General features: G+C 37.8%; 3 protein-coding genes across 3 annotated transcripts; 2 read left to right on the forward strand and 1 right to left on the reverse strand.

The window, feature by feature from the left end:
- Positions 1 to 743: 743 nt before the first annotated feature.
- On the reverse strand, positions 744 to 9,527 carry LOC109066604 (toll-like receptor 1). The gene is given in 4 exon segments (XM_042721897.1): positions 744 to 3,424; positions 3,427 to 3,529; positions 9,053 to 9,138; positions 9,387 to 9,527. Coding segments are annotated over 3 exon segments (2,457 nt in total). The 5' UTR covers positions 9,056 to 9,138; positions 9,387 to 9,527; the 3' UTR covers positions 744 to 1,073.
- LOC109066628 (probable E3 ubiquitin-protein ligase makorin-1) lies at positions 5,454 to 14,826 on the forward strand. The gene is made up of 8 exons (XM_019083676.2): positions 5,454 to 5,589; positions 6,316 to 6,444; positions 9,443 to 9,654; positions 12,219 to 12,439; positions 12,528 to 12,742; positions 12,947 to 13,057; positions 13,298 to 13,442; positions 13,599 to 14,826. The coding sequence occupies exons 1-8, from the start codon at positions 5,516 to 5,518 to the stop codon at positions 13,806 to 13,808; spliced, it is 1,317 nt and encodes a 438-aa protein (XP_018939221.1). The 5' UTR covers positions 5,454 to 5,515; the 3' UTR covers positions 13,809 to 14,826.
- A 1,417-nt stretch (positions 14,827 to 16,243) lies between these two features.
- LOC109064250 (transmembrane protein 121B-like) lies at positions 16,244 to 20,249 on the forward strand. The gene has a single exon (XM_042721899.1). It carries the CDS (start codon positions 16,354 to 16,356, stop codon positions 17,530 to 17,532), a length of 1,179 nt encoding a protein of 392 aa, XP_042577833.1. The 5' UTR covers positions 16,244 to 16,353; the 3' UTR covers positions 17,533 to 20,249.
- Positions 20,250 to 20,251: the final 2 nt, after the last annotated feature.

The raw sequence follows: 20,251 nt of genomic DNA on the forward strand, positions 1-20,251 counted from the left end.
AATATACAGTGGCACCGGAAATGAATGATTGTTGGCAAATAAATGGCGTAATATAGCCTATGCTATTTGTCCATTTACCTGTTACATTTTTCATGAAGTGTTTCATAAATGTTTTATTGCTTAATGTTACTGTTTTGTTAGAGCAAGTTGTCACGTGTTTTAAATTGTAGACTAATCTTAATTTATTGCAGACTACGTACAATTTATAAATTACAATACATATTGGCCAATTAAATAGCTTGATGTTGCAGTTGCATGAATTATCTTATATAATTATATAATTGTTTTACTAGTTAACTTTGCTACATATTTTCATGTTGTGAATTTTATACATTTGCGGCATTCATTTCAGCATTTGATTTACAATTGCACGGTTTCACGAATTACGTTTCAAAATTGTGTCAAAGTTACATGCATTAGCTAGACATACAGCTATACATCACTAAAGCCAGAATTCTACTATTACTACTTGTAGTAATAATAACTGGGGAAAAAAGTGTGACAGCCCCAGTAAATTAAATATCAGTATTTTTCTTTTTCTTTCTTTCTTTAATATTTAATTTCATTTAATAATAAATAAATAATAATAATAACTAAAAATAATTTATTTACTAATAACAATAATAATGAGTAAAAGGGTGAATGACAGTTTGCCCCAGTTTACCCTATATCAGTATTTTTATTTTTATTATCTTTTTTATTAATTCACTGAACAAATGTTCAAGAAATTGGTGAAGTATTAGTATTAGTACTGAAATACTACTAAAAACTTGAACTTGTGAAGTTTAAAAATACAAGTTTGCGCCACTTCTGAAGTTCAACAGTAGGTGGAGACATAGGCCAAGGTTTTTAGAAAGAATACATTTCATGTTTACATTATATGGGCTGGCTATCTGAGTCTAAACAAAGAACACATTCATAGTTTAAAAAGAAATGAAAATATCCAAAAAATGAATAGAACATAACTTTTGTTCTGCACTATCGGTTCACGCAAGCCAGAAACGTTCTCTTTTTTTTGTTTAATCACAATTTTGTTTACAGTATTGTGATATTTTAAAAATACAAACAGAATTTCATTCTTTAACAGACACCAGAGGACACATTTCAGCAATGTCTGTGGCCACATCCTTTAAAATCTTGCTCTGGTCTACAGTCTGCAGAATAGCTTTAAGATTGCACCAGAATACTCTCTGCTTGCGTTCATCTGCCGGCCACTCCAGGTACGTTTTCCGCCTCAGCAGTGTTCTTAACTTTAGAAACTTTTTGGGCAGAGAGTCTGCTGGTATGGGCTCCAACAGAACGAAGACCAGAGAGTCGTCGTTCACACTGATCGCCCTGTGCTGGGCAAAGAACAGTTCATAGTTGCACCACTCGCTTTGCACAAAGTGTTTGGACAGGATGAAGAGGCTCTTGTAGCTGTCCTCCACACAATGGATTATATTATCCACAATCCACTTCCCAGGTTCAAAATCTCTCTCATGGACGCAAAGAGACAGGCCTGACCTTTCTAATTCAGGTACCAGCTGAGATCCCACCCAGGTTGAGTCATGCTGGCTGTAGGAAATAAAGGCATGGTAGCGAAAGGTGGCATTTAGCAGTCGATCAGCCCTCTTGTAGCCTCTCCTTTTCACTCGGATCCAAACCCAAAGCATTTTGGTGTACCAAATACCATCACAAGCATAAACAATGATGGCTAGAGCAACTCCCACCACAGATAACACCGACAGAACCACAGCAGCCTGCAAGCCCGGTTGACAGGACAGCCATCCACGCTCATATGTCTCCAAACGCCGGCCGGAAAACGATGGCGGGGTGCTGCAAGAGTAATCCAGGGGCCAATCTGAGAGAAGTGATTTATTATACACCGTCATGAACCAAAAGGAATCGCAGTCACAGCTAAATGGATTGTGGCCAGCTTTCAAAGTCCTCAGCTTGGGGAAACCTTCCATTGATTTCTGGCTAATGAAAGTAATAGCGTTCTGGTCAATGTGCAGGCTTACTAACATAGGAGCCCGAAGATCTGCCGGGATGACCTGTATGCTGTTAAAACTCAGATAGAGGTATGTTAGTCTGGGAAACAATGACATAATATTTAAAGGAATAACACTAATGCCTGTCTTTGAAAGGTCTATCTTTTGGAAGTATGGAGATAGGTAGTGAAACACATTGTTTCCTAGATTGTTGTGGCTGAGACTCAACTCAATCAGGTGGGGCGGCCAAAAACATGGTTTGCCAGTGGTAATAGAGTTGAAACTCAAGTCAAGAGACTCTAAGAACTTCATATTATTGACGTTTTTGGCAATCTCAGCGAGGTCTTTGAAACGGTTATGGCTTAGCGAGAGTTTCCTCAAGGCTGGAAACACTTTGTGTGATGAGCATCCAATCCACCAGAAGCCACTTTCCTCTAAGAGGTTGTTTGACAGATCCAAGACTTGTAGAGACTTTATGGCTGAAATTAGATTGCATGGAAGAATATTCATTCCGGTACCGGAGAACTTCAGATAGGTTAGTTTGTTGACTAGTTCCATACTCACATTAAAAGTGGGGTAGTGGTACTGACGGTGGTTTACACCATCAAGTACAAAGGATCGTAGATTCGTGGTGTGATTCTGCTTTGGAAGCCAGAAGCCATAAGGAGTGTCCTCATTGTAAGTGATGTTTAAAAACTCAGTTTCCTCAAAAGATGATTTCCAAACATTTTTGAACAGTTTCACCATCACAGAGCTGTTTAGCCAGGTGTCTACGATGCTTAAGTTACTGAGGACACGCAAATCTTTAAAAGCCTTGAAAGGATCGGTCTTGATGGTACATTGGTCTGGAAATAACTTTACAAGCTGAATTTTTTTTGTTTGGGTTTGGTCAAAATCCATAATCATGTCACTGAAAATGTCGAAACGCTGGCAAAAAGTCACTTTCAGAACAACTTCCTGTAATGATTTGAGTTGCGAAAAAGAGCCATTTTCATAGTTTTGTAATTCCGTTCCATCTCCAAACAGGATTTTTTTTAAATGCCCGTTTTGAAGAGGAACAAAGTCCTTCACATTAACAGAAGTAGCGTGTTTACTACTGATCGCAAGGATCGAAAGGTAACTTAAGTTACCAAACGAGTCTGGAAGTGCATAACTGGGATATAGATTGGTGGATAGGTCTAGGATCCTTAGCTGGGGCAAATGTAAATTAGGAATGACTGTCAGATGGTTGTAGGAGATGTTCAGTATTTTGATTTCAGAGTTGCTGCTGAAGGCATCAGGGGAGATGTATTGAAGTCCACAGTGCGTCACTTTGAGGGAGCAGAGATGTGTTAAACCAGACAGGTCACCGTGAACAATGCTGGAGATGTTGTTGTGGGACACATCTAAGTACTCTATGCTGTTTGATAAATGTGATGGCATCCTTGTTAGATTATTATTGGAAAGATCTTTGTGTGCTCCGTCAAAGTGGAACAATATCCAACTTCTTCACCATGTGCTTTTAACAAAATCAGTAAGAGACATGATATAAGCACAGGCCAGATGGTGGACGACATCCTCTGCAAATAAAAAGGTTTATATGTGTTAAATAATGAATTCATTATATATGCATACATTTATTTTGCTAACTATATATATAGGTAAACATAAAAATAAAAAATAAGAACATAATGTATTAAAAATCTAACAAAATAATATAATAAATATTAATATTATAAAATATAATAACATAAAATAATATACAGTTTTCTGTACTGTAGATTTTTTTTTACATATAACATTAAAACATTAGGCTAAATGACTGCTATACACTTGCTTTGACAAAAAAATAATATACAAATGATTTATTAGAATAAATATTAGAATAAATAAATGGTTGTTTACCTTATATATGAGACATGAATATTTGTAGTTCAATAAATAATTTTAAGATTTTCTTCCTGTCCATTTACAGATTGAGCTCTGCTGTGCATATGATTATGTGGCCTTATAAAGACACGCCTGCACGTGGTATTAACCATATTAACAAAACAATTACACAATGGTGTTTTACGAAGTACTTGAACTTCCCTAAATGCACAATACTCAACTTCTCTAAATGCCCTGGGATAAAACCTTAAAAGGGCAAAATTTATTAAATGTATCTACCACACATTTCGTTTTAGTTTCATTACTGAAAGGTTGCATTTTAATAGACTTACCTTGTTACTGCACATTTGCATATTTATTCACCCATGTTAAAGCTGTAGTTGCAACACCTTCCATCAGTGCTATCTATTCTATTTATTTACTGGGTGTGTTTATAGAGAGAGAAAGAGCATTAACGGATTCCATTGTAAATACCACTGCAATCCAGGAAAAAAAAAAAGGATGCCAGGATTTGTTTAATAATGAGCTTTTAAATATTTAACACTAGTCACAAAGATAATGTGGTGACATCTCTGAGGCCAGGTGTAAAAAGGAACAGTGAAGGGACTTTCCTTACCACTGTCTTACAAGAACACCTGTTTACATCTGACATCTGATTAAGCACCTTTGATTATATTATGAAATTAATTGATTAACAGAAGAAGAAGATGATGTTTTAAAAATATATATTTTAAAACATTTCTTCTGAATATATTATGTTTGGTGCTCAGGCATCTTTTCTCTCAAGAAGCTGCTTATAAAGCATAGTGTATGCAGGTTTATTAATGACCAAGAACGATTGAAAAAAAAAAAAAAACTATAAATGAGCAAATAATACAAAAAAATATGTATGCATGGTTCCTCTTAAGGACAGTTATTAATCATGGTATGTTCTTTAAAGGAATTCCAAACAAATTACAACAAATTTTCTGTTTTCTTTGGGAAATGTGTGCTTTTAAAACTCTCAGCAAAACATTGCAACATCTATTTGCTATTTCTACCTTCTCTCTTTTTGTTATATTTGAAGTGTGTAATATTTGGCAACTAAACAGTGGGTTTTGGCATTTACGAAAACTCTCCATAAAGTTTTGAAACATGAAATCTGTCTGCTTTTCAGAGAAACTGAAAGTGGTAATCTAATATATGACATCACTTAAAGTAATTGGCCTGGAAATTACACTTTACTCATTTTGAAGAATGCAGATCGAATGCTATAATGTTCGATAATGTGATTATCACCATACATGTTACGATTTTTATATCTTTAATATTTTATTCTCAATATTCACTCCAAAAAGTATGTGGACTGTAAGATCAAATTAACTACGAACTGTCCCCGATTTAGAAAAAGAACATTTGAATACAATCTAAAAAGTACAAGCATATTAACAGCTAAAACATCAGGTAGACTTTAAATGTTATTTTTAGGGTATGCTGATAATGCCCCTACTTTTATTAGCAATTACTTTTATTGGAACGTTTTAGTAAGGCACCTGACTCGTGTTATGTCTTCGGTTTTCCGAGAACACCCGATTACACTCGATCAAGTACGACGCCTTCGGTTTTCCGAAAATGGCCGAGCGCAGAACAGCCGCTTTCCGGAAGATCCGGGTGCTAGGGCTTCAACATAAACAGCAATGGCGGAGGCAGCGGCAGCGTCAACAGCGGCTCCAGCAGTTATCGGAGGCTGGACGAAGCACGTAACCTGCAGGTTAGTGAAAATCAGTCGAGGAACGCGACTGTCGCAATATTAAACGGTCACAAATATAAAACGCAACCGCGTGTCTGTGTGTCGATGGCGAGGCATCGGATAGCGCCACTGTCTTTGTGCTGAACTGGAGGAGTGTGTTTGTTTGTTGTTGTAACGCAGCGATCAGCGATCAGTATGACAGTGGCTGCAACATCCGTGTTTGTGAAAAACAACACGACACTGTCTGCATCCACCACACATGGCAGTGAGTTTGACAGTAAAGAGGATCATATTTAAGGAAGCCATTAAAAAAACATTGAGTTTACCAGTTTGGGCAGCAGCCAATGTGTCAGTGTCAGCCTCGATGATTTATGTATATGAATTCATGTACCAAGCTTTATCGTAGTCCAGTCATGATTGTACAAAATAACTTTTATTTACCCAGGTGTTTTTGAGATTTCAAACCCAAGTAATATGTAATGTTTACATTAGCACCGTTGTCCTAACATGCACATATGAAGGGTTATTTGGGTCAAGCTGTTTATGCAGTAAATGATGTGGGCAGTGTATTATGAATCATAGCCATAGTCTTTTTTTAAGGCTCTGATGCTTATTAGTATGAGATGGATATTGATCATTTTATGTTAGGATGCCATAAAGCAGTCTGTTCACGGTGTGTAAAACCCTATACAGTGGATTCTCTATGAGTGTTGTCATATCAAGCTCAAAAAACATTTTAATTTGTAGGTATTTCATGCACGGGCTTTGCAAAGAGGGCGACAACTGTCGATATTTACACGACCTCAGCAGCTGCAAGCCAACCATGACCTGCAAGTTCTTTCAAAAGGGATCATGTGCTTTTGGGGACCGTTGCAGGTAAGAGATACAATGATGAAAAAGATTTGAAACAAAATGTGCTTCAAAACAACCGCTGACTGTCTTGATTAGATCTGTGTAGATATTACGTAACATCAAAGGTAATGAAATCTGTATTTCCGTGTTTGGGGTCATAACACGTGAGTGTGTTTAAATGTAGTAGCGGTAAGCAAGGATACTGAGAAGTGTTGTGTGTTGCTTCATTGCGTACCCGTGATATCCGAGATGCAGAATTTTCTGTAAACAAGTGGTCAAGTTTGTCGCTTTCTTAAAGGGATAGTTCACCCAAATTGAATATTCTGTCATAATTAATTAATTCCTAAAGCTGTGTGTGTATCTTTTTGCTGCAAAACACAAAAGAAGATATTTTGATGAGCAGGTCTGCCCATAAACAACACTGGCTATCACTGACTGTCATTGTATGGACATTATTTAAATATAAAAAATTAGGTCATACAAGTTTGGAGCAACAAGAATTTTCATTTTTGCCTGAACTGTCACTTTAAGAGCTATTACAGGTTGAGTTGTGCTTGCATTTTACGCATTTGTGTTACATCAATGTTGGCGTTTTATACTTAAGCACACCAAGTGCACTCAAAAAGAAATGGCCTACAAACTGGCTGTTTACATTTGTGTTGTATTAATGCTGTCTGTAGACACACAAATACCAAAACTAATGCAACACATGCAAATGGTCTGTTCGTAGGCCATTTATAACTTTAAAAACTCAAAAAAAAATTACAAACAAAAAAACAAACTTCATACAAACACAACCAAATTCATCCATTGCAGTCAAATGCATTGGTGCTAGACGCAGAGTATAAAAATTAGACTGCGAGCCAGACAGTGTAGACCGTGTTTGTCTCATATCTGTTTGCGGTCAAATGTATCCCCATAGTAACTGCTGCCCCCAGCTCGGCAGTATGGGAATGTCTTTGTTTGCTGAGGCTGTTCTATGACAGCATTACATCTGACCGAGAACTCCCTCTTGCTCGGCTTGAGAGGACTGTTTCCTGCCGTTACAGGGTCTTGAACTTAAATATCTGATGTCTGGAGGCTAGATTGATGTCTGACAGAGTTGTATTGTCAGCTTTGTCAGATGTATAGGGAGGTGCAGTGATGCTTTTGTCCCCATATGGGGTTTACCGCATTATTGTTCCTGTGTGTTTTGCGAGGAAGGGGGGGTTCAGCTTTCATTAAGTGTGTGTAGAAAGGGCCTCAGTGTATGCTTCATTATGGATGGATTCTTCTTTGCTGCTTTGTCTATCTCTGTCTCTTGCTGTCTCCTTCCATGTGCCCCCCCCTCCACCAATCTGGGGGCCAAATAGAGCAGCACACTGCAGCCTGCATGGCAATTACATAACCCCAGTGTGTTAACATGCAACCCTCTCTCTCTCTCTCTCTGTCTCCTTCTGCTGCTGTTGCTACCGCCGTCAGGTTCATTCGGTTCATTCTGCCGTTCTGCAGTAGCCACTTGTGCTTCCACCGCTGTCATTTATTTATGCGACCCCCACCCCCACGCATAGCCCGACACACGCAGGCAAACATGCATTGGGCTAGAATAGGGCTGAATGACCCAAGAGGTTTGAGGATGGAGAGGTCTCTGGATGCTGAAGAGTGGTTTGATGGGGAATAAAGAGAAATATAAAGGTCAGATGCTAAACTTTGTGAAATGACAATGTCATCAGGCTTGTTAGCTATCGTAAATAATAGTATGCTATGAGTGCATGGCATATTTATTTATGTATTGGTTTCTTGTAATATTTTTGAGAAATTGTATTGTCATTCTTGTTTTAAGGATATATTCACATTTAAATAATTGTTTTAATATAATGTTTTATAATTAATTTATATTCAATTGTTATTTATTTGATATTACTTAATAAATTGACTATTGTTTCTGCAGCTCAAACTAAAGTGAAAACAGCTAGAAATTAAATGGCAAGGTCACGTGTTTGATTTTCAGGGAACATATGCATACTGGTAAAATGCACTAAAATGCATACTTCAGATGCTTGAATGCAAGTTGGTTTGGGAAAAAAAATCATAAAGGAATAGCAATGTGTTCGTACAAGTAGTTTTATAAAGTGAATGCACAGCATGTACATGTAATTTTATATTACTCATTACTTATGAATAATGAGCAACTCATTACACTGTACCATGAATACTGTTAAAAAAAAAAAGTAATTTAATCATACTTAATAAAAACCTTGTAATTCCATTATTGCCAAATTAAATTCATATCATTATCCTCTTGAGGAATTCAAATGTAATGGTTATTGTCTTAAACAATCATTGCATGTGAAAACTAGCTGTTCCTTACTAACAGTTATATTGTCTGAAACATTCCCTGAGAAGCAAGCAACCCAACACTACATTTAAAACCTGTTCTTGTGCACCAGTAAGGTTGACTAGTTTACCTACATTTGTTTTCTTCTATTGTTTTTAGTCTTGAAATGTTTAGCCATTGTGTTTTCATTAACATGGTGAAGACTGCAGACAGTTTGCACTATAAAACCCACTCAGAAATGTTACGTGTTTAAGTGAATCACTTCTGAAAGAGGCTAACTGCTGCATTATGAGTGTGAACAAGACATGTACTCACCATGGTAACCACACACAAGTCTTCAAAGTTTGTGACTGTATCAGCTTGAGAAAAAAAAATATCACCAGTGGGGAACACTCTGACACCTAAGACAGAAAAACACCCAGCCGCTTAATGATTATAAGGTGCTAAAGCTGGGCTAAAATAGTTTATCTAAGCACATTGTTTTAATAACAGCCAACACTCACTTAAATGTGTTATTTCTGTGTATTTATACTAGCAAAAATGTAATTACATTTCATAACTACTACAGAGAACAAGTTTTTAATTTAGATGCTTCATTTTAGAGATAAACTACGTAGGCCTAGAGGTGCATTTTCATTGCATGGCTTACCTGCTGTATCAGTCCACGTTTTATTGTATTTTCATTAAATTTGCATTGTGCCTCAGGTATGAACATACTAAACCTGCCAAGCAAGACGAAGTCCCTAGCTCTAAGCCGCCGGTGCCGCTGACCGCTGCTCCGCTTGCTGGCACTGCTGAACCCGTGTCTGATGGGCCAGGTGGTACAACCGATGCCCAGGAGAAGCCCCAAGGCTTGGGGGCAGTGGACTGGGTCAATGCTGCCGAGTTCGTGCCAGGGCAGCCCTACTGTGGGAGGGGTGAGTGTAGCAGGGAAACATGTTCAGTTGTCACTGCCAAGACAATCTGTGAAAACACGATAAGCCAAGCATTCAGTTTTCAATATGAAGGCTCTTTTACAAGCAGACTGATACAAGAACCAATGGAACTGATTTTCACTTCCTGGAAAATAAATTAGACAAAATGTAACTGGATTCTCTTACTCTGATTCCCAAGCAGACTGGGTTTGAACTAGATTGCAACTTTTCAATACATTTCTGTAAATAATTAAATAATTGTTGGTAACAGAGTAAGTTTCAATTTGTTAACATGAATAAATGTTGTGAAACTATCGTATATTATTGTTAGTGCATGATGTATAACATAAGCTAACAAATTGAATCTTATTGTAAAGTTACATGGAAAGTGTGCTGCAGTTACACTTATACATTTGGCAAGTGCTTTTATCCAAAGGGAGTACATTCAAGTTACACATTTATCAGCATGTGCATTCCTTGGGTATCAAAACCATGACCTTGGGATGAACACCAAGGAATGCTGTGCCGACATACAACATGAAGCCATTGCTAAACCTAAAAACGGTGGTAAAATTACTGCTACATGAAGAAAAAAAAAATGCCACTGTTCAATAAAAAAAATGCATTTATAAACAGGAATTCTTCTGTGTAGTAATGTTGTTATTGTAAATGAAAACAAACTATTTTATTTCAGTTAAATAAAATGATTTTAAACAATTAAAATTATATGGGGAATCTTTAGAAAATTACTAAAACTGAAATAAAAATAAAAGCCAAATATAAGAAATAATAAAAAAAAATGACAAAAGCACTTAAATTTGACTTTAAAGGGATACTCCACCCCAAAATTTAAATTTTGTCATTAATCACTTACTCCCATGTCGTTCCAAACCCGTAAAAGCTCCATTCGTCTTCAAAACACAATTTAAGATATTTTGGATGAAAACCTGGAGGCTTGAGACTGTCCCATAGACTGCCAAGTAAATAACAGTGTCAAGGTCCATAAAAGGTATGAGTCGTCATCAGAATACTCCATCTGCCATCAGACGTGCAATGTGGGTAATATAAAGCGACGGGAACACTTTTTGTAAGCGCAGAAAACAAAAATAATGACTTTATTCAATAATTCCTTTGTCAACAGTCTCCTCTGTGTCTGTCCGCACCACAAGGATGCACTGTTTTATTTCAAATCAAAGCTAAATACACGTAGAAACAGCGCATCCTTAATATCTTAAATTGTGAACTGCGCTTTTACGGGTTTGGAACGACATGGGGGTAAGTGATTAATGTCAAAATTTTCATTCTGGAGTGGAGTATCCCTTTAAAATGACAGCTGAAAATATTACAGCCAATTCAAAATGTAAATAAATATTATAATATATAAATAATACTAAAATAACACTGCTGTGTCGTAATGTAGCTCATTAACTGTAGGCTTTTTACAGTTGCCAAGCAATGTAGCAACTCGGCACATTCTTATAGAATATTTGGCCACAGGTGTGCATTTATCGCCATTTTATGACTACTTCAAATGTGGCACATACGATCAGAACTAGCCGTTTTATAATTCATAAATAATCAGCCCCCTCACTAAACTTGGACTGACCCTGCACACGCAGCAGAGCCCAAGCTGTGCTCTACCAGTGTGCTCTCATGTTCTTGTTGGCCTAGACCCACTTACATTTATCTAAAAGGGTGACTTCATCAGCAAAGAGCTGAAGGAACAATGCTGTTTCTTTCCTAGTCTTTGGGTGATAGCGCAGGTGCTTTTCCTCCAGCGTTAACTGTGGTAGACCACATTACAAAACCGTTAAATACGTCAATAAATCTTGCCGTTTCTTTATTTAAAATTTCTTTCAGGTCAATTATGTCTCAAAATCTGAAGGACTTATTTTTTTTTAATATAATTTCTGTCATTTGTGGTGTTGACTTTAGATTGTAAGCAAAAAGATTGGTATTCTTCAGCCTACTCCACAATAATGTGGTTGATTTTTCTATCCCTATCATAGAAAGGGATAATTCACTTAAAAATGAAAATTCTGCCATTTATTACTCACCCTCATGTCGTTCCAAACCAGTAAGAACACAAAATAAGATATTTTTGATGAAATACGAGAGCTTTCTGACCCTCCAAAGACAGCAACGGAACTACATACAAAAACAACGTCTTTATTCAACGATTTCTTCTCTTCCGGGTCAGTCCTTCACCATTCACGAGAGTATCACGAAGAAGAGAAGAAATTGTTCAATAAAGTAATTAATTTTTGTTTTCTTTGCACACAAAAAGTATTCTCGTAGCTTCATAAAATGGTTGAAACTGATGTCACATGGACTATTTAAACAATATCCTTACTACCTTTCTGGGCCTTGAACGTGTCAGTTGCATTGCTGTCTATGCAGGGCCAGAAAGCTCACAAATTTCCTCAAAAATATCTTCCTTTGTGTTTAGAAGATGAACAAAAGTCTTGCGGAGTTGGAATGGCATGAGGGTGAGTAATTAATGACAGAATTTTCATTTCTGGGTGAACTATTCCTTTAAAATCATTCCTCTTTTGTTCCCTCTGCAGCTGACCCAGTGCCGTTTGAGGGGCCTGGACCTCTCATCGAAGAGGAGTACGAGAAAGAAGTAGCTAACAAAGAAATGAAAAAACAGCTTTGCCCGTATGCCGCTGTTGGCGAATGTCGCTATGGCCTCAACTGCGCCTACCTCCACGGAGACGTTTGCGACATGTGTGGCCTACAGGTCCTCCACCCTTCTGACTCCTCTCAGCGCTCGCAACACATCAGGGTGAGTTTGGAGTTGATATCCTGTTCTCAGACTCCTTCCATTTTCTGAACGTTTCCGAGTAAAATCTCAAATCGTTTGTTAACGGCAGGCCTGCATTGAGGCTCACGAGAAGGACATGGAAATCTCGTTTGCCATCCAGCGTAGTAAAGATATGATGTGTGGCGTGTGCATGGAGGTGGTGTTCGAGAAAACCAATCCCAGCGAACGCCGTTTCGGCATCCTCTCCAACTGCAGCCACTGTTACTGCCTCAAGTGCATCAGGAAATGGCGGAGCGCCAAGCAGTTCGAGAGCAAGATCATAAAGTAAGACCGTCCTTAAGATAATTAAACATGTATCAAGTTGAATAGGATTCTGGGGAGATAATCTTTAATCACTTCAAAAACTATTATCATTAGTTTAGGATTATTATCACTAATTGTAATCGTCCACCTCATCTTTTAAAAATCAGTGCTGGTGTAAAAGGAAGAACCATAGTTTTAGTAACAAATGAATGTGTTCCTAATCAGGTCCTGCCCAGAGTGTCGAATCACATCGAACTTTGTCATACCAAGCGAATACTGGGTGGAGGACAAGGAGGAGAAGCTGCAACTCATTCAGAAGTACAAGGATGGCATGGGGTACACAATTGAGTAATAGTTAAATAGTAATAATTAGTAATAAATAGGTTAAGTAATACTTAAATTCTGTCATTTACTCACCTGAATGTCATTTGCATTCAATGGAACATAAATGGTGACTTTCTGAATAGTATTCTGGCCACTCTTAATGTCCATGTAATGAAAGTAAAAAAAAAGTTAAAGTGAAAGTTTTGTGATCCATTTGTTTAGCTAATCGGTTTTGTCCATCTTCATACCCAGGGGTAAACCATGCAGATATTTTGATGAAGGCCGTGGGACCTGTCCGTTTGGAGCCAACTGCTTTTACAAACATGCCTTTCCTGATGGGCGTCTGGAAGAGCCTCAGCCTCAGAGGAGACAGACCGGCTCCAACGGAAGAAACCGGGTAAAGCTTCTACTGAAGCCTTACGGCTATTTTCTCCCAACGTCGGTGCCAAACTGAAAATTCTATTGTGTGAAAGCATATCGTATTTACTTAATGATGTGCAACGAATTCGATCATTGGCACTCGATTGAGCCATTAATGGAATCTGTGTTGCAGAACTCCAGACGGACGCCACTCTGGGATCTTTTCGACGAGCGAGAGAACAGCGACTCCTTCGATAACGAAGACGAGATGGTAACGTTCGAGCTCAGCGAGATGCTCCTCATGCTTCTGGCTGCCGGAACCGACGATGATGTCACCGACTCCGAAGATGAGTGGGACTTGTTCCACGAAGAGCTGGACGATTACTACGAGCTGTACCTATAGCAGGCCTCCTTCCGTCCTTCGCTAACGCCCTCCTAGACTAACCCATGTCCCTATTTACTCTATTTCTATCCCTATTAGAAACTAGACAGAACTGTCTTGTGAGACTGATGGGCGGTAGCGTCTTTTTTCCCCTGTGTTGTGGCAGTGCCTTTCAGCAGGCCATTAAAACAATTAATTCATTTCAGATACAATAAATGAATATAAAACACACGTCAAAAGACATAAAAAATATTTTCTAGTAAGCCTTCTCCATTCTGTGAGTCTGTCCATGTCTGGTTAATGTACTAGAATAAGTATAAAGAGCAAAAACAAAAGTAATTTAAAAAATTGCAAAAAAGGACACTAAGTTATATATAAGATTGGAAAGATATAGCTAACAAACTTGACTGAGTTTATCTCAGGTGTGGGTTTGACATGTTTATTATTGACTGTGAGGATACAGCAACTGTGTATGACTTCACTAATTGGTGGCTGTTAATGCTTCTGATATTTTTGAAATATCCCTCTTCTCATGCACTGATTCTGAATGGGTGGGAGGTGGTGGTGGTGGTGGCGGGGAGCTTCCTGGATGTCACAAATGCACTCGTCAAAATTCACATGGACAACTCGTGTAACATTTATTCCTAAATGTTTTGTTCCTCACTATTAAATTATCCACAGAGTTGTTTTTTGTACCTGTTTAGCTGTACCTGTTTAGCTGTGGTATCCCATGGGAAGTCCCTACGAACTGAGTGCGCCGATGATTTGTGAATCTGGACTCCCAAAAGCCGACTTAAATGCATTCAAATATGAAGCTGAATGTTCATCAGTTTAACTGTATATTAATTGTAAATCTGTTTTGCTTCAGTGAATATTGCATATTAAGCTCAGCTGGCAGTAGTCAAACCACAAACACCCAACTGTTATTTGGTTCTTGTCGAACTTGGTTGATATGCATATGTTTATACAGAAATGTGCTTGTTTTCTATGGTTCAGAACCATCCAATGTAACTTGAAATTAAAGTTTATTATGAAATTATTACATGTCTGTGGGTTTTTATGTAAATGGTACTGACAGATTGGTAATATTTAGCTTTAGAGGTTGTCTCTGCAGTTCTGTGTGTAATGGAGAATAGCCTGCTGTCATGGTATTTAATTTAGCAGCTATGCCATGGGCTTATTGGTAAAAAAAAAAGAAGAAAAAAAGTCTTCATTCTGGCCTAAAGTATATTTATGGTATTGTGTGTTTTTTTTTTTTTTTTTTTTTTTTTAAATTAGAGTTATACCTGTCAAAAAACCTTTAGAAATACTGTAGATGGTTTAAAATCTTTTATAAATCCGCATTAAGCACAGCCGACACACAGTGTAACAAACTGCAGCATTTTTGTAATGAAACAATGCTCAGACTCTGATAAATAATGATACTCATTATGTTCATGCTAGGCTTCTGATGTCCTGCATCAGGCTTCTGTGAGTGATTATGCTTGAATGCACACCATCTTCAAGACAAATGTGATTGTCTATAAAAGCACTGCTTTGGTGAAGCCTTTTGCATTATAATTGTTTGCATTTTTATGGAAACTGTTTTGTGAAATTCACATCACATCATCAACATTATTCTTATTTTATCTACATTATCTTTCCAGAAACAAACCATCTTTGAATAAAATAAAAAAGTAACGTTTTGTAGGTTTTATTCTGTGTTTGCCCCCTTTTCATAAATTTTTAGAATGCCTACTAATTACAACTTTTTAAAATATATATATTTTCACAACGGCTTCAACAAGTAGCTAGGCGTATATATTATCTTGTTAAACATAATATTCATTTATTTAGTAGCTAAATTATAAGGTAGCCTAATTCATACCTTCCAACTTGTCACATTTCAACATTTAATTACAATTTTCAATATTTGAATAAAAACTAAAATCGTATTTAATTGTCTTTTAAATTACAGTTTTAGCAGTATATTCTAAGGTAACTTATACAGATAAAAAAGTTTACTGTAGCATTTTTATATTCTTCTTCCATTATTGTTTTTTTTTTTTTTTTTTTTATGTAGCCTACAAATTGACCAAAATTAACTGTTTGCAATAAAAACGCTTTAACTTCTAACAAGCACTCAAAAAATTAATAGTGGACCAAAGTTCAGGCTACTAAATTAACGCAATCAATGCGATCGATAATGACATGACCAATTTAATTATTAATATTCTAAGTACATCTTTACTATTAAATGGTTATTTGGTGAACTCGACGTAGGCTATCATTAGGAAAACTTAACACAGCTCTTATTAGGCTAATGCGAAAAACGACCACGTTAAAAGAAAAGCACAGCACTAATTTTGAACGGGAATATGAAATGTTTGAAACATTCATTTATGTTTTAACGAATATCGGATTCGTTGATTTAATCATTATTTATCAGTTTTCATTTGGAGGGAATGGTAAGTGCGCATTCCCTTCCACCGCGATTCCATAACGGGATTTCCTCCTCTGCCCCCTTGAGCGGCTATCATTACACTAGCAGAGCCAAAACAATTCGGGAGGAGAAGGCACGAGTACAATGACTGCTGAAATCATAAAAGACATCTCCCAGCCCGACTCACCTGTCTCCTCAGCACCAGAAAACGGACAGCTGTTGTTCATCCGAAGCGTCGCGCCCAGGAGGGACACGCAGACCACCAGCGGCAGCGCCAACCTCGAGGAGGGCAGCTCCCAGCCCCTGGTCTCCTCTTCAGCCACAGCTCAGCCTCAGTCTTACACCATGACATCGGGCGAATTCATGCAGTCCACCCCTCTGTTCGTGCAGAGGTCTAATAAGAACCTGTTTTATAAGATCTTGTGTTTCCTCGTGCTCGTTCTCCAAGGAGGCATGCTGGATTTCTACCTCATCATCTTCACGGATCTCTACTGGTGCTCGTGGATAGCCACGGATCTGGTGGTCATATCGGGATGGGCGATCTTCTTCATGAAAAACGCCAGGAGTAAGCGAGAACGAGCTTGTGGTTTCCATCAGAAGAGCTCCATCTTCGGATGCAACCTCGGGGAGTTCACCTTCGCGTACCTGGCATGGCTTATCTACGTGATCGCGTCCACCCCAAAAGTGGTGCTTGTTCTGGAAACGTCCATCCTGGATCTGATCGCACTGAAGGTGCCATTTGGCATCACCGGTTTTAAAATAACCATGCTGCTGTGCGCGCCTTTGCTTTACTGCCTCATCAACTCCATCATTGAAGATCCCAACGGCGCCACGCGCTTTCACTCCCAAGGCTGCTTCATGAGCACCTGCTTAGACATCCTGGACAGCTTCACGCTGGTGGAACTGCTCCTTAAAAACGAAGTCCCCAACATATACCTTAGGTACACGGTTATATCCGCGTATTTCATCGCACTGGGCGTTCCAGTTGTTTGGCTGTACGAGTTGACGGCCTCAGAGATGAACTGTCGCTGGATATGGGCGAGGTTCTTCACCGGCGTGCTGCTCAACGCACCGCTCTTGGTGGTCAGATGTTTCCTCGTCTTTGTTTACAAAACGCCCATATCGGTTTTTATGTTCAAGAACATCTTCTTCTTGGGGTGTAAGTGCCTGGAGCTGGTGGAACAATGCATGTCCTTGAGAGGTGTCCGCAGGTTTGCACGTGGACGCGGGGGCAACCCAGCCCAGTTCTCCCACTGCGTTTCCGAAAACGACATGTGTCCTCACGGCTATGTGAACACGCTGGCGGTCAATACTCAGTCGTAGATGCTCTTTAGGGACTGGCGTTGACCGGAGGCCACGTACTACACAGTGTGCATCAGCCCTTCTAAGGGGAGGTACTACATGTGCTAACATTCCTTTCCTTTTAATCAAAATACAGATAAAAACACACAAACCAATTAATAAAATGTATTGTGACGATGCTTTGTAAAAGTACAGATTATGAGGAGCGTTAAAATCGATGAAACGTAGTGTAGCCTACTTTTTAGTGCTTTACACTCTTAAAAATATAGGTGTTATTGCGATGCCATGCATAGAAGAACCATTTTTGGTTCCACAAAGAACCATCCAGTCAAAGAACTTGATCTCTTTCTTAGCCTACCTTTTTTATAATCTGAAGAATATTCAGATATTAAAGGTTTTTTATGTAACCATTTAGACAAAAAATCTTCTATGACATTGGGAAGCTCCTTTATTTTTAAGAGTGTATTTTAGAATTATAAAGTAATTTGTTTATAACGTCTTAACAGTTTGCTAATTGGGGCGATCATTACTGACAGAAATGCAGTGCGCAAAATTAGCTATCATGTAATTAGATTTTCACAGGTGTGCATAATGTAACTAGTGATCTCCACAAAATAATGTGTATATGTGATTAACTAATTGTCTGCTAATTGTCAGACTTGTTTGCAAAAGGTTGTTCATTTAGCAAATTAATAAAACAACTACAAAACTCTGACAATTACCAACAAATGCAACATTAGGATTCTGTTCAAAACATGAAAAATTAAGTTTATTATTAGGTGTTGGCCTAAATCCAAAATATCATTTGTGTCAGACATGCCCAAAATAGCTGATTTTCCATTATGTACTTGGTGTATGTGATACAAAATCATAATAAGTCAATGTTTATGACAGTATTAGCCAAATCTAATCAAAATATTGGCCTAGATTTATGCCTGTAGTACCTCCCCTTATGAACGCCCCGTCGTTCTCCTCCACTCTCAACAGGTGCTACAACCAAACCACTCAGTGTGCCAATGAAAAACATTCCCACCCATGACCTCTGCAGTATATACTTAATGTATTGGGACCTGACTGTCAACCAGTGCTTATATGACGATAAGAGAATCTTTGATTTGCACTTGTTTTGTGAGGCACTTTAATTCAGTGTGAGGACTATTCAACTGAGGAGAAGTTATAAGTGCAATGTTGTATAATTTATTTTCTATGTAAAAATGTCCTTAATTGACAGTAGGCTAATGTAGACACATGTTTATAGTGTTTTCAGACACCTTGTCAAGAGATATTCCTAAATGCACTTGTCAAAAGTGTAAATATGCCTTGTGACTTGTTAGGCTTGGTGTACACTTCATGTGATGTAGCCCTTTCCTATTTGAAATACTTTGTCAGTGGCAATGGTACTTAGGAATGGGAAATTGCTGAACGGTGTATGATATGGATTCGTAATGTGTCTTGATGTAATAATAGGCTACTTTAAGCATAGAGTCTATGAGGATAGCCTAACTGTAATCCATCTTTAATGACCAAACTCCATTGCTGGTCCCAACCAGCCATATTACCATCATCAGTTTGTACAAGGCTACCTCTCTTTACAGAACCTCATGGTTGAAATCATAAACCAGTCAGTTTATCTGCTCAATTCCAGATGATATATCATTCATGCCATTAAATAAGGTATGATTATCACAATCAATAACATTTTGACCAACCATGAATATTGTTATAGTGCTGACAGACAGATTGCGAATGGACATCATCCATTAATCTACACGCAGTGCATCCTTGTCTAAATCTAAATATGTGTATTTTCAAGCTCATTAGTTACACTTATATTTAAACCAGGAACAAATATGTCAAAGCTTAATATCCATGTTTCTCACTCCAATTCTCCACCTTAAAAGGACAGTTCATCTAAAATTGAAAATTCTGACATCATTTATGCACCCTTGTGTCATTTCAAACCTGAATGACTTTCTTCTGTACAACAGAAAAGAAGACATTTTAAAGAATGTTTTTGTGCATATAATGAAAGTCAATGGAGTCCAAACATTGTTGGTTTGGACCCCACTGACCTTAATTGTAAGGACAAAAACACATTTTTCAAAATATCTTCTGAAGAAATAAATGCATCCAGTTTTAGAGTGACACCAGTGCGAGTAATATTCATTTTTCGGTGAGCTGTCACTTTAACTGTGAGAAGCAAGCTTGTCCTGTCACTTTTAGTTTTAAAACAGAGTATTATATTTGCTAGTCCAACATGTAATTACTAACAAATGTGCATCCTATTCTAACATATTATTACTCTAGTGCTTTGAGGATTGGGGTACAGGGTGAGCTAAACATGTTAAATATGCAGGCTGAAAGTGCATTATGGGATTTTTGTGCCTCATTGTGCAGTATTTAACCTGACAAATATATCACTGCATACTACGCATGTTTTTTAAACTAAAGGTTTTAGTGTATGTACATAACCTTTTTGATAAGGAAAGCGACTTCCAACTCCACCTCTCTGTATTTATCCACATAAATGTTTTACAGAGAATTTTCTTACAAGGGCTTTAGTTTGCAATTTAAGTTATGTTTACATAAGACATTATTTGCACTGCAACCGCTGTAAGGGTCTGGAAGCATCCTGGTTAAATTGGTTAAAAAATAATTTGTAGTCCAAAAGTTGGATGAAATTTGATGCAAGCAAAGTGATTGTTTAACTAAATTAGAATAAAAAGCACAAAACAGAATA

Source organism: Cyprinus carpio, chromosome B4, assembly GCF_018340385.1.
Source record: "Cyprinus carpio isolate SPL01 chromosome B4, ASM1834038v1, whole genome shotgun sequence".
Classification (NCBI taxonomy): Eukaryota; Metazoa; Chordata; class Actinopteri; order Cypriniformes; family Cyprinidae; genus Cyprinus; species Cyprinus carpio.

Excerpts from the sequence above, each read along its gene's own strand:
- LOC109066628 (XM_019083676.2), top strand. The coding sequence starts at position 5,516 with ATGGCGGAGGCAGCGGCAGCGTCAACAGCGGCTCCAGCAGTTATCGGA. Across the intron at positions 9,655-12,218 it reads GCAGCCCTACTGTGGGAGGG|CTGACCCAGTGCCGTTTGAG; the intron begins GTGAGTGTAGCA and ends TTCCCTCTGCAG. Across the intron at positions 13,058-13,297 it reads AAGTACAAGGATGGCATGGG|GGGTAAACCATGCAGATATT; the intron begins GTACACAATTGA and ends CTTCATACCCAG.
- LOC109064250 (XM_042721899.1), top strand. The coding sequence starts at position 16,354 with ATGACTGCTGAAATCATAAAAGACATCTCCCAGCCCGACTCACCTGTC.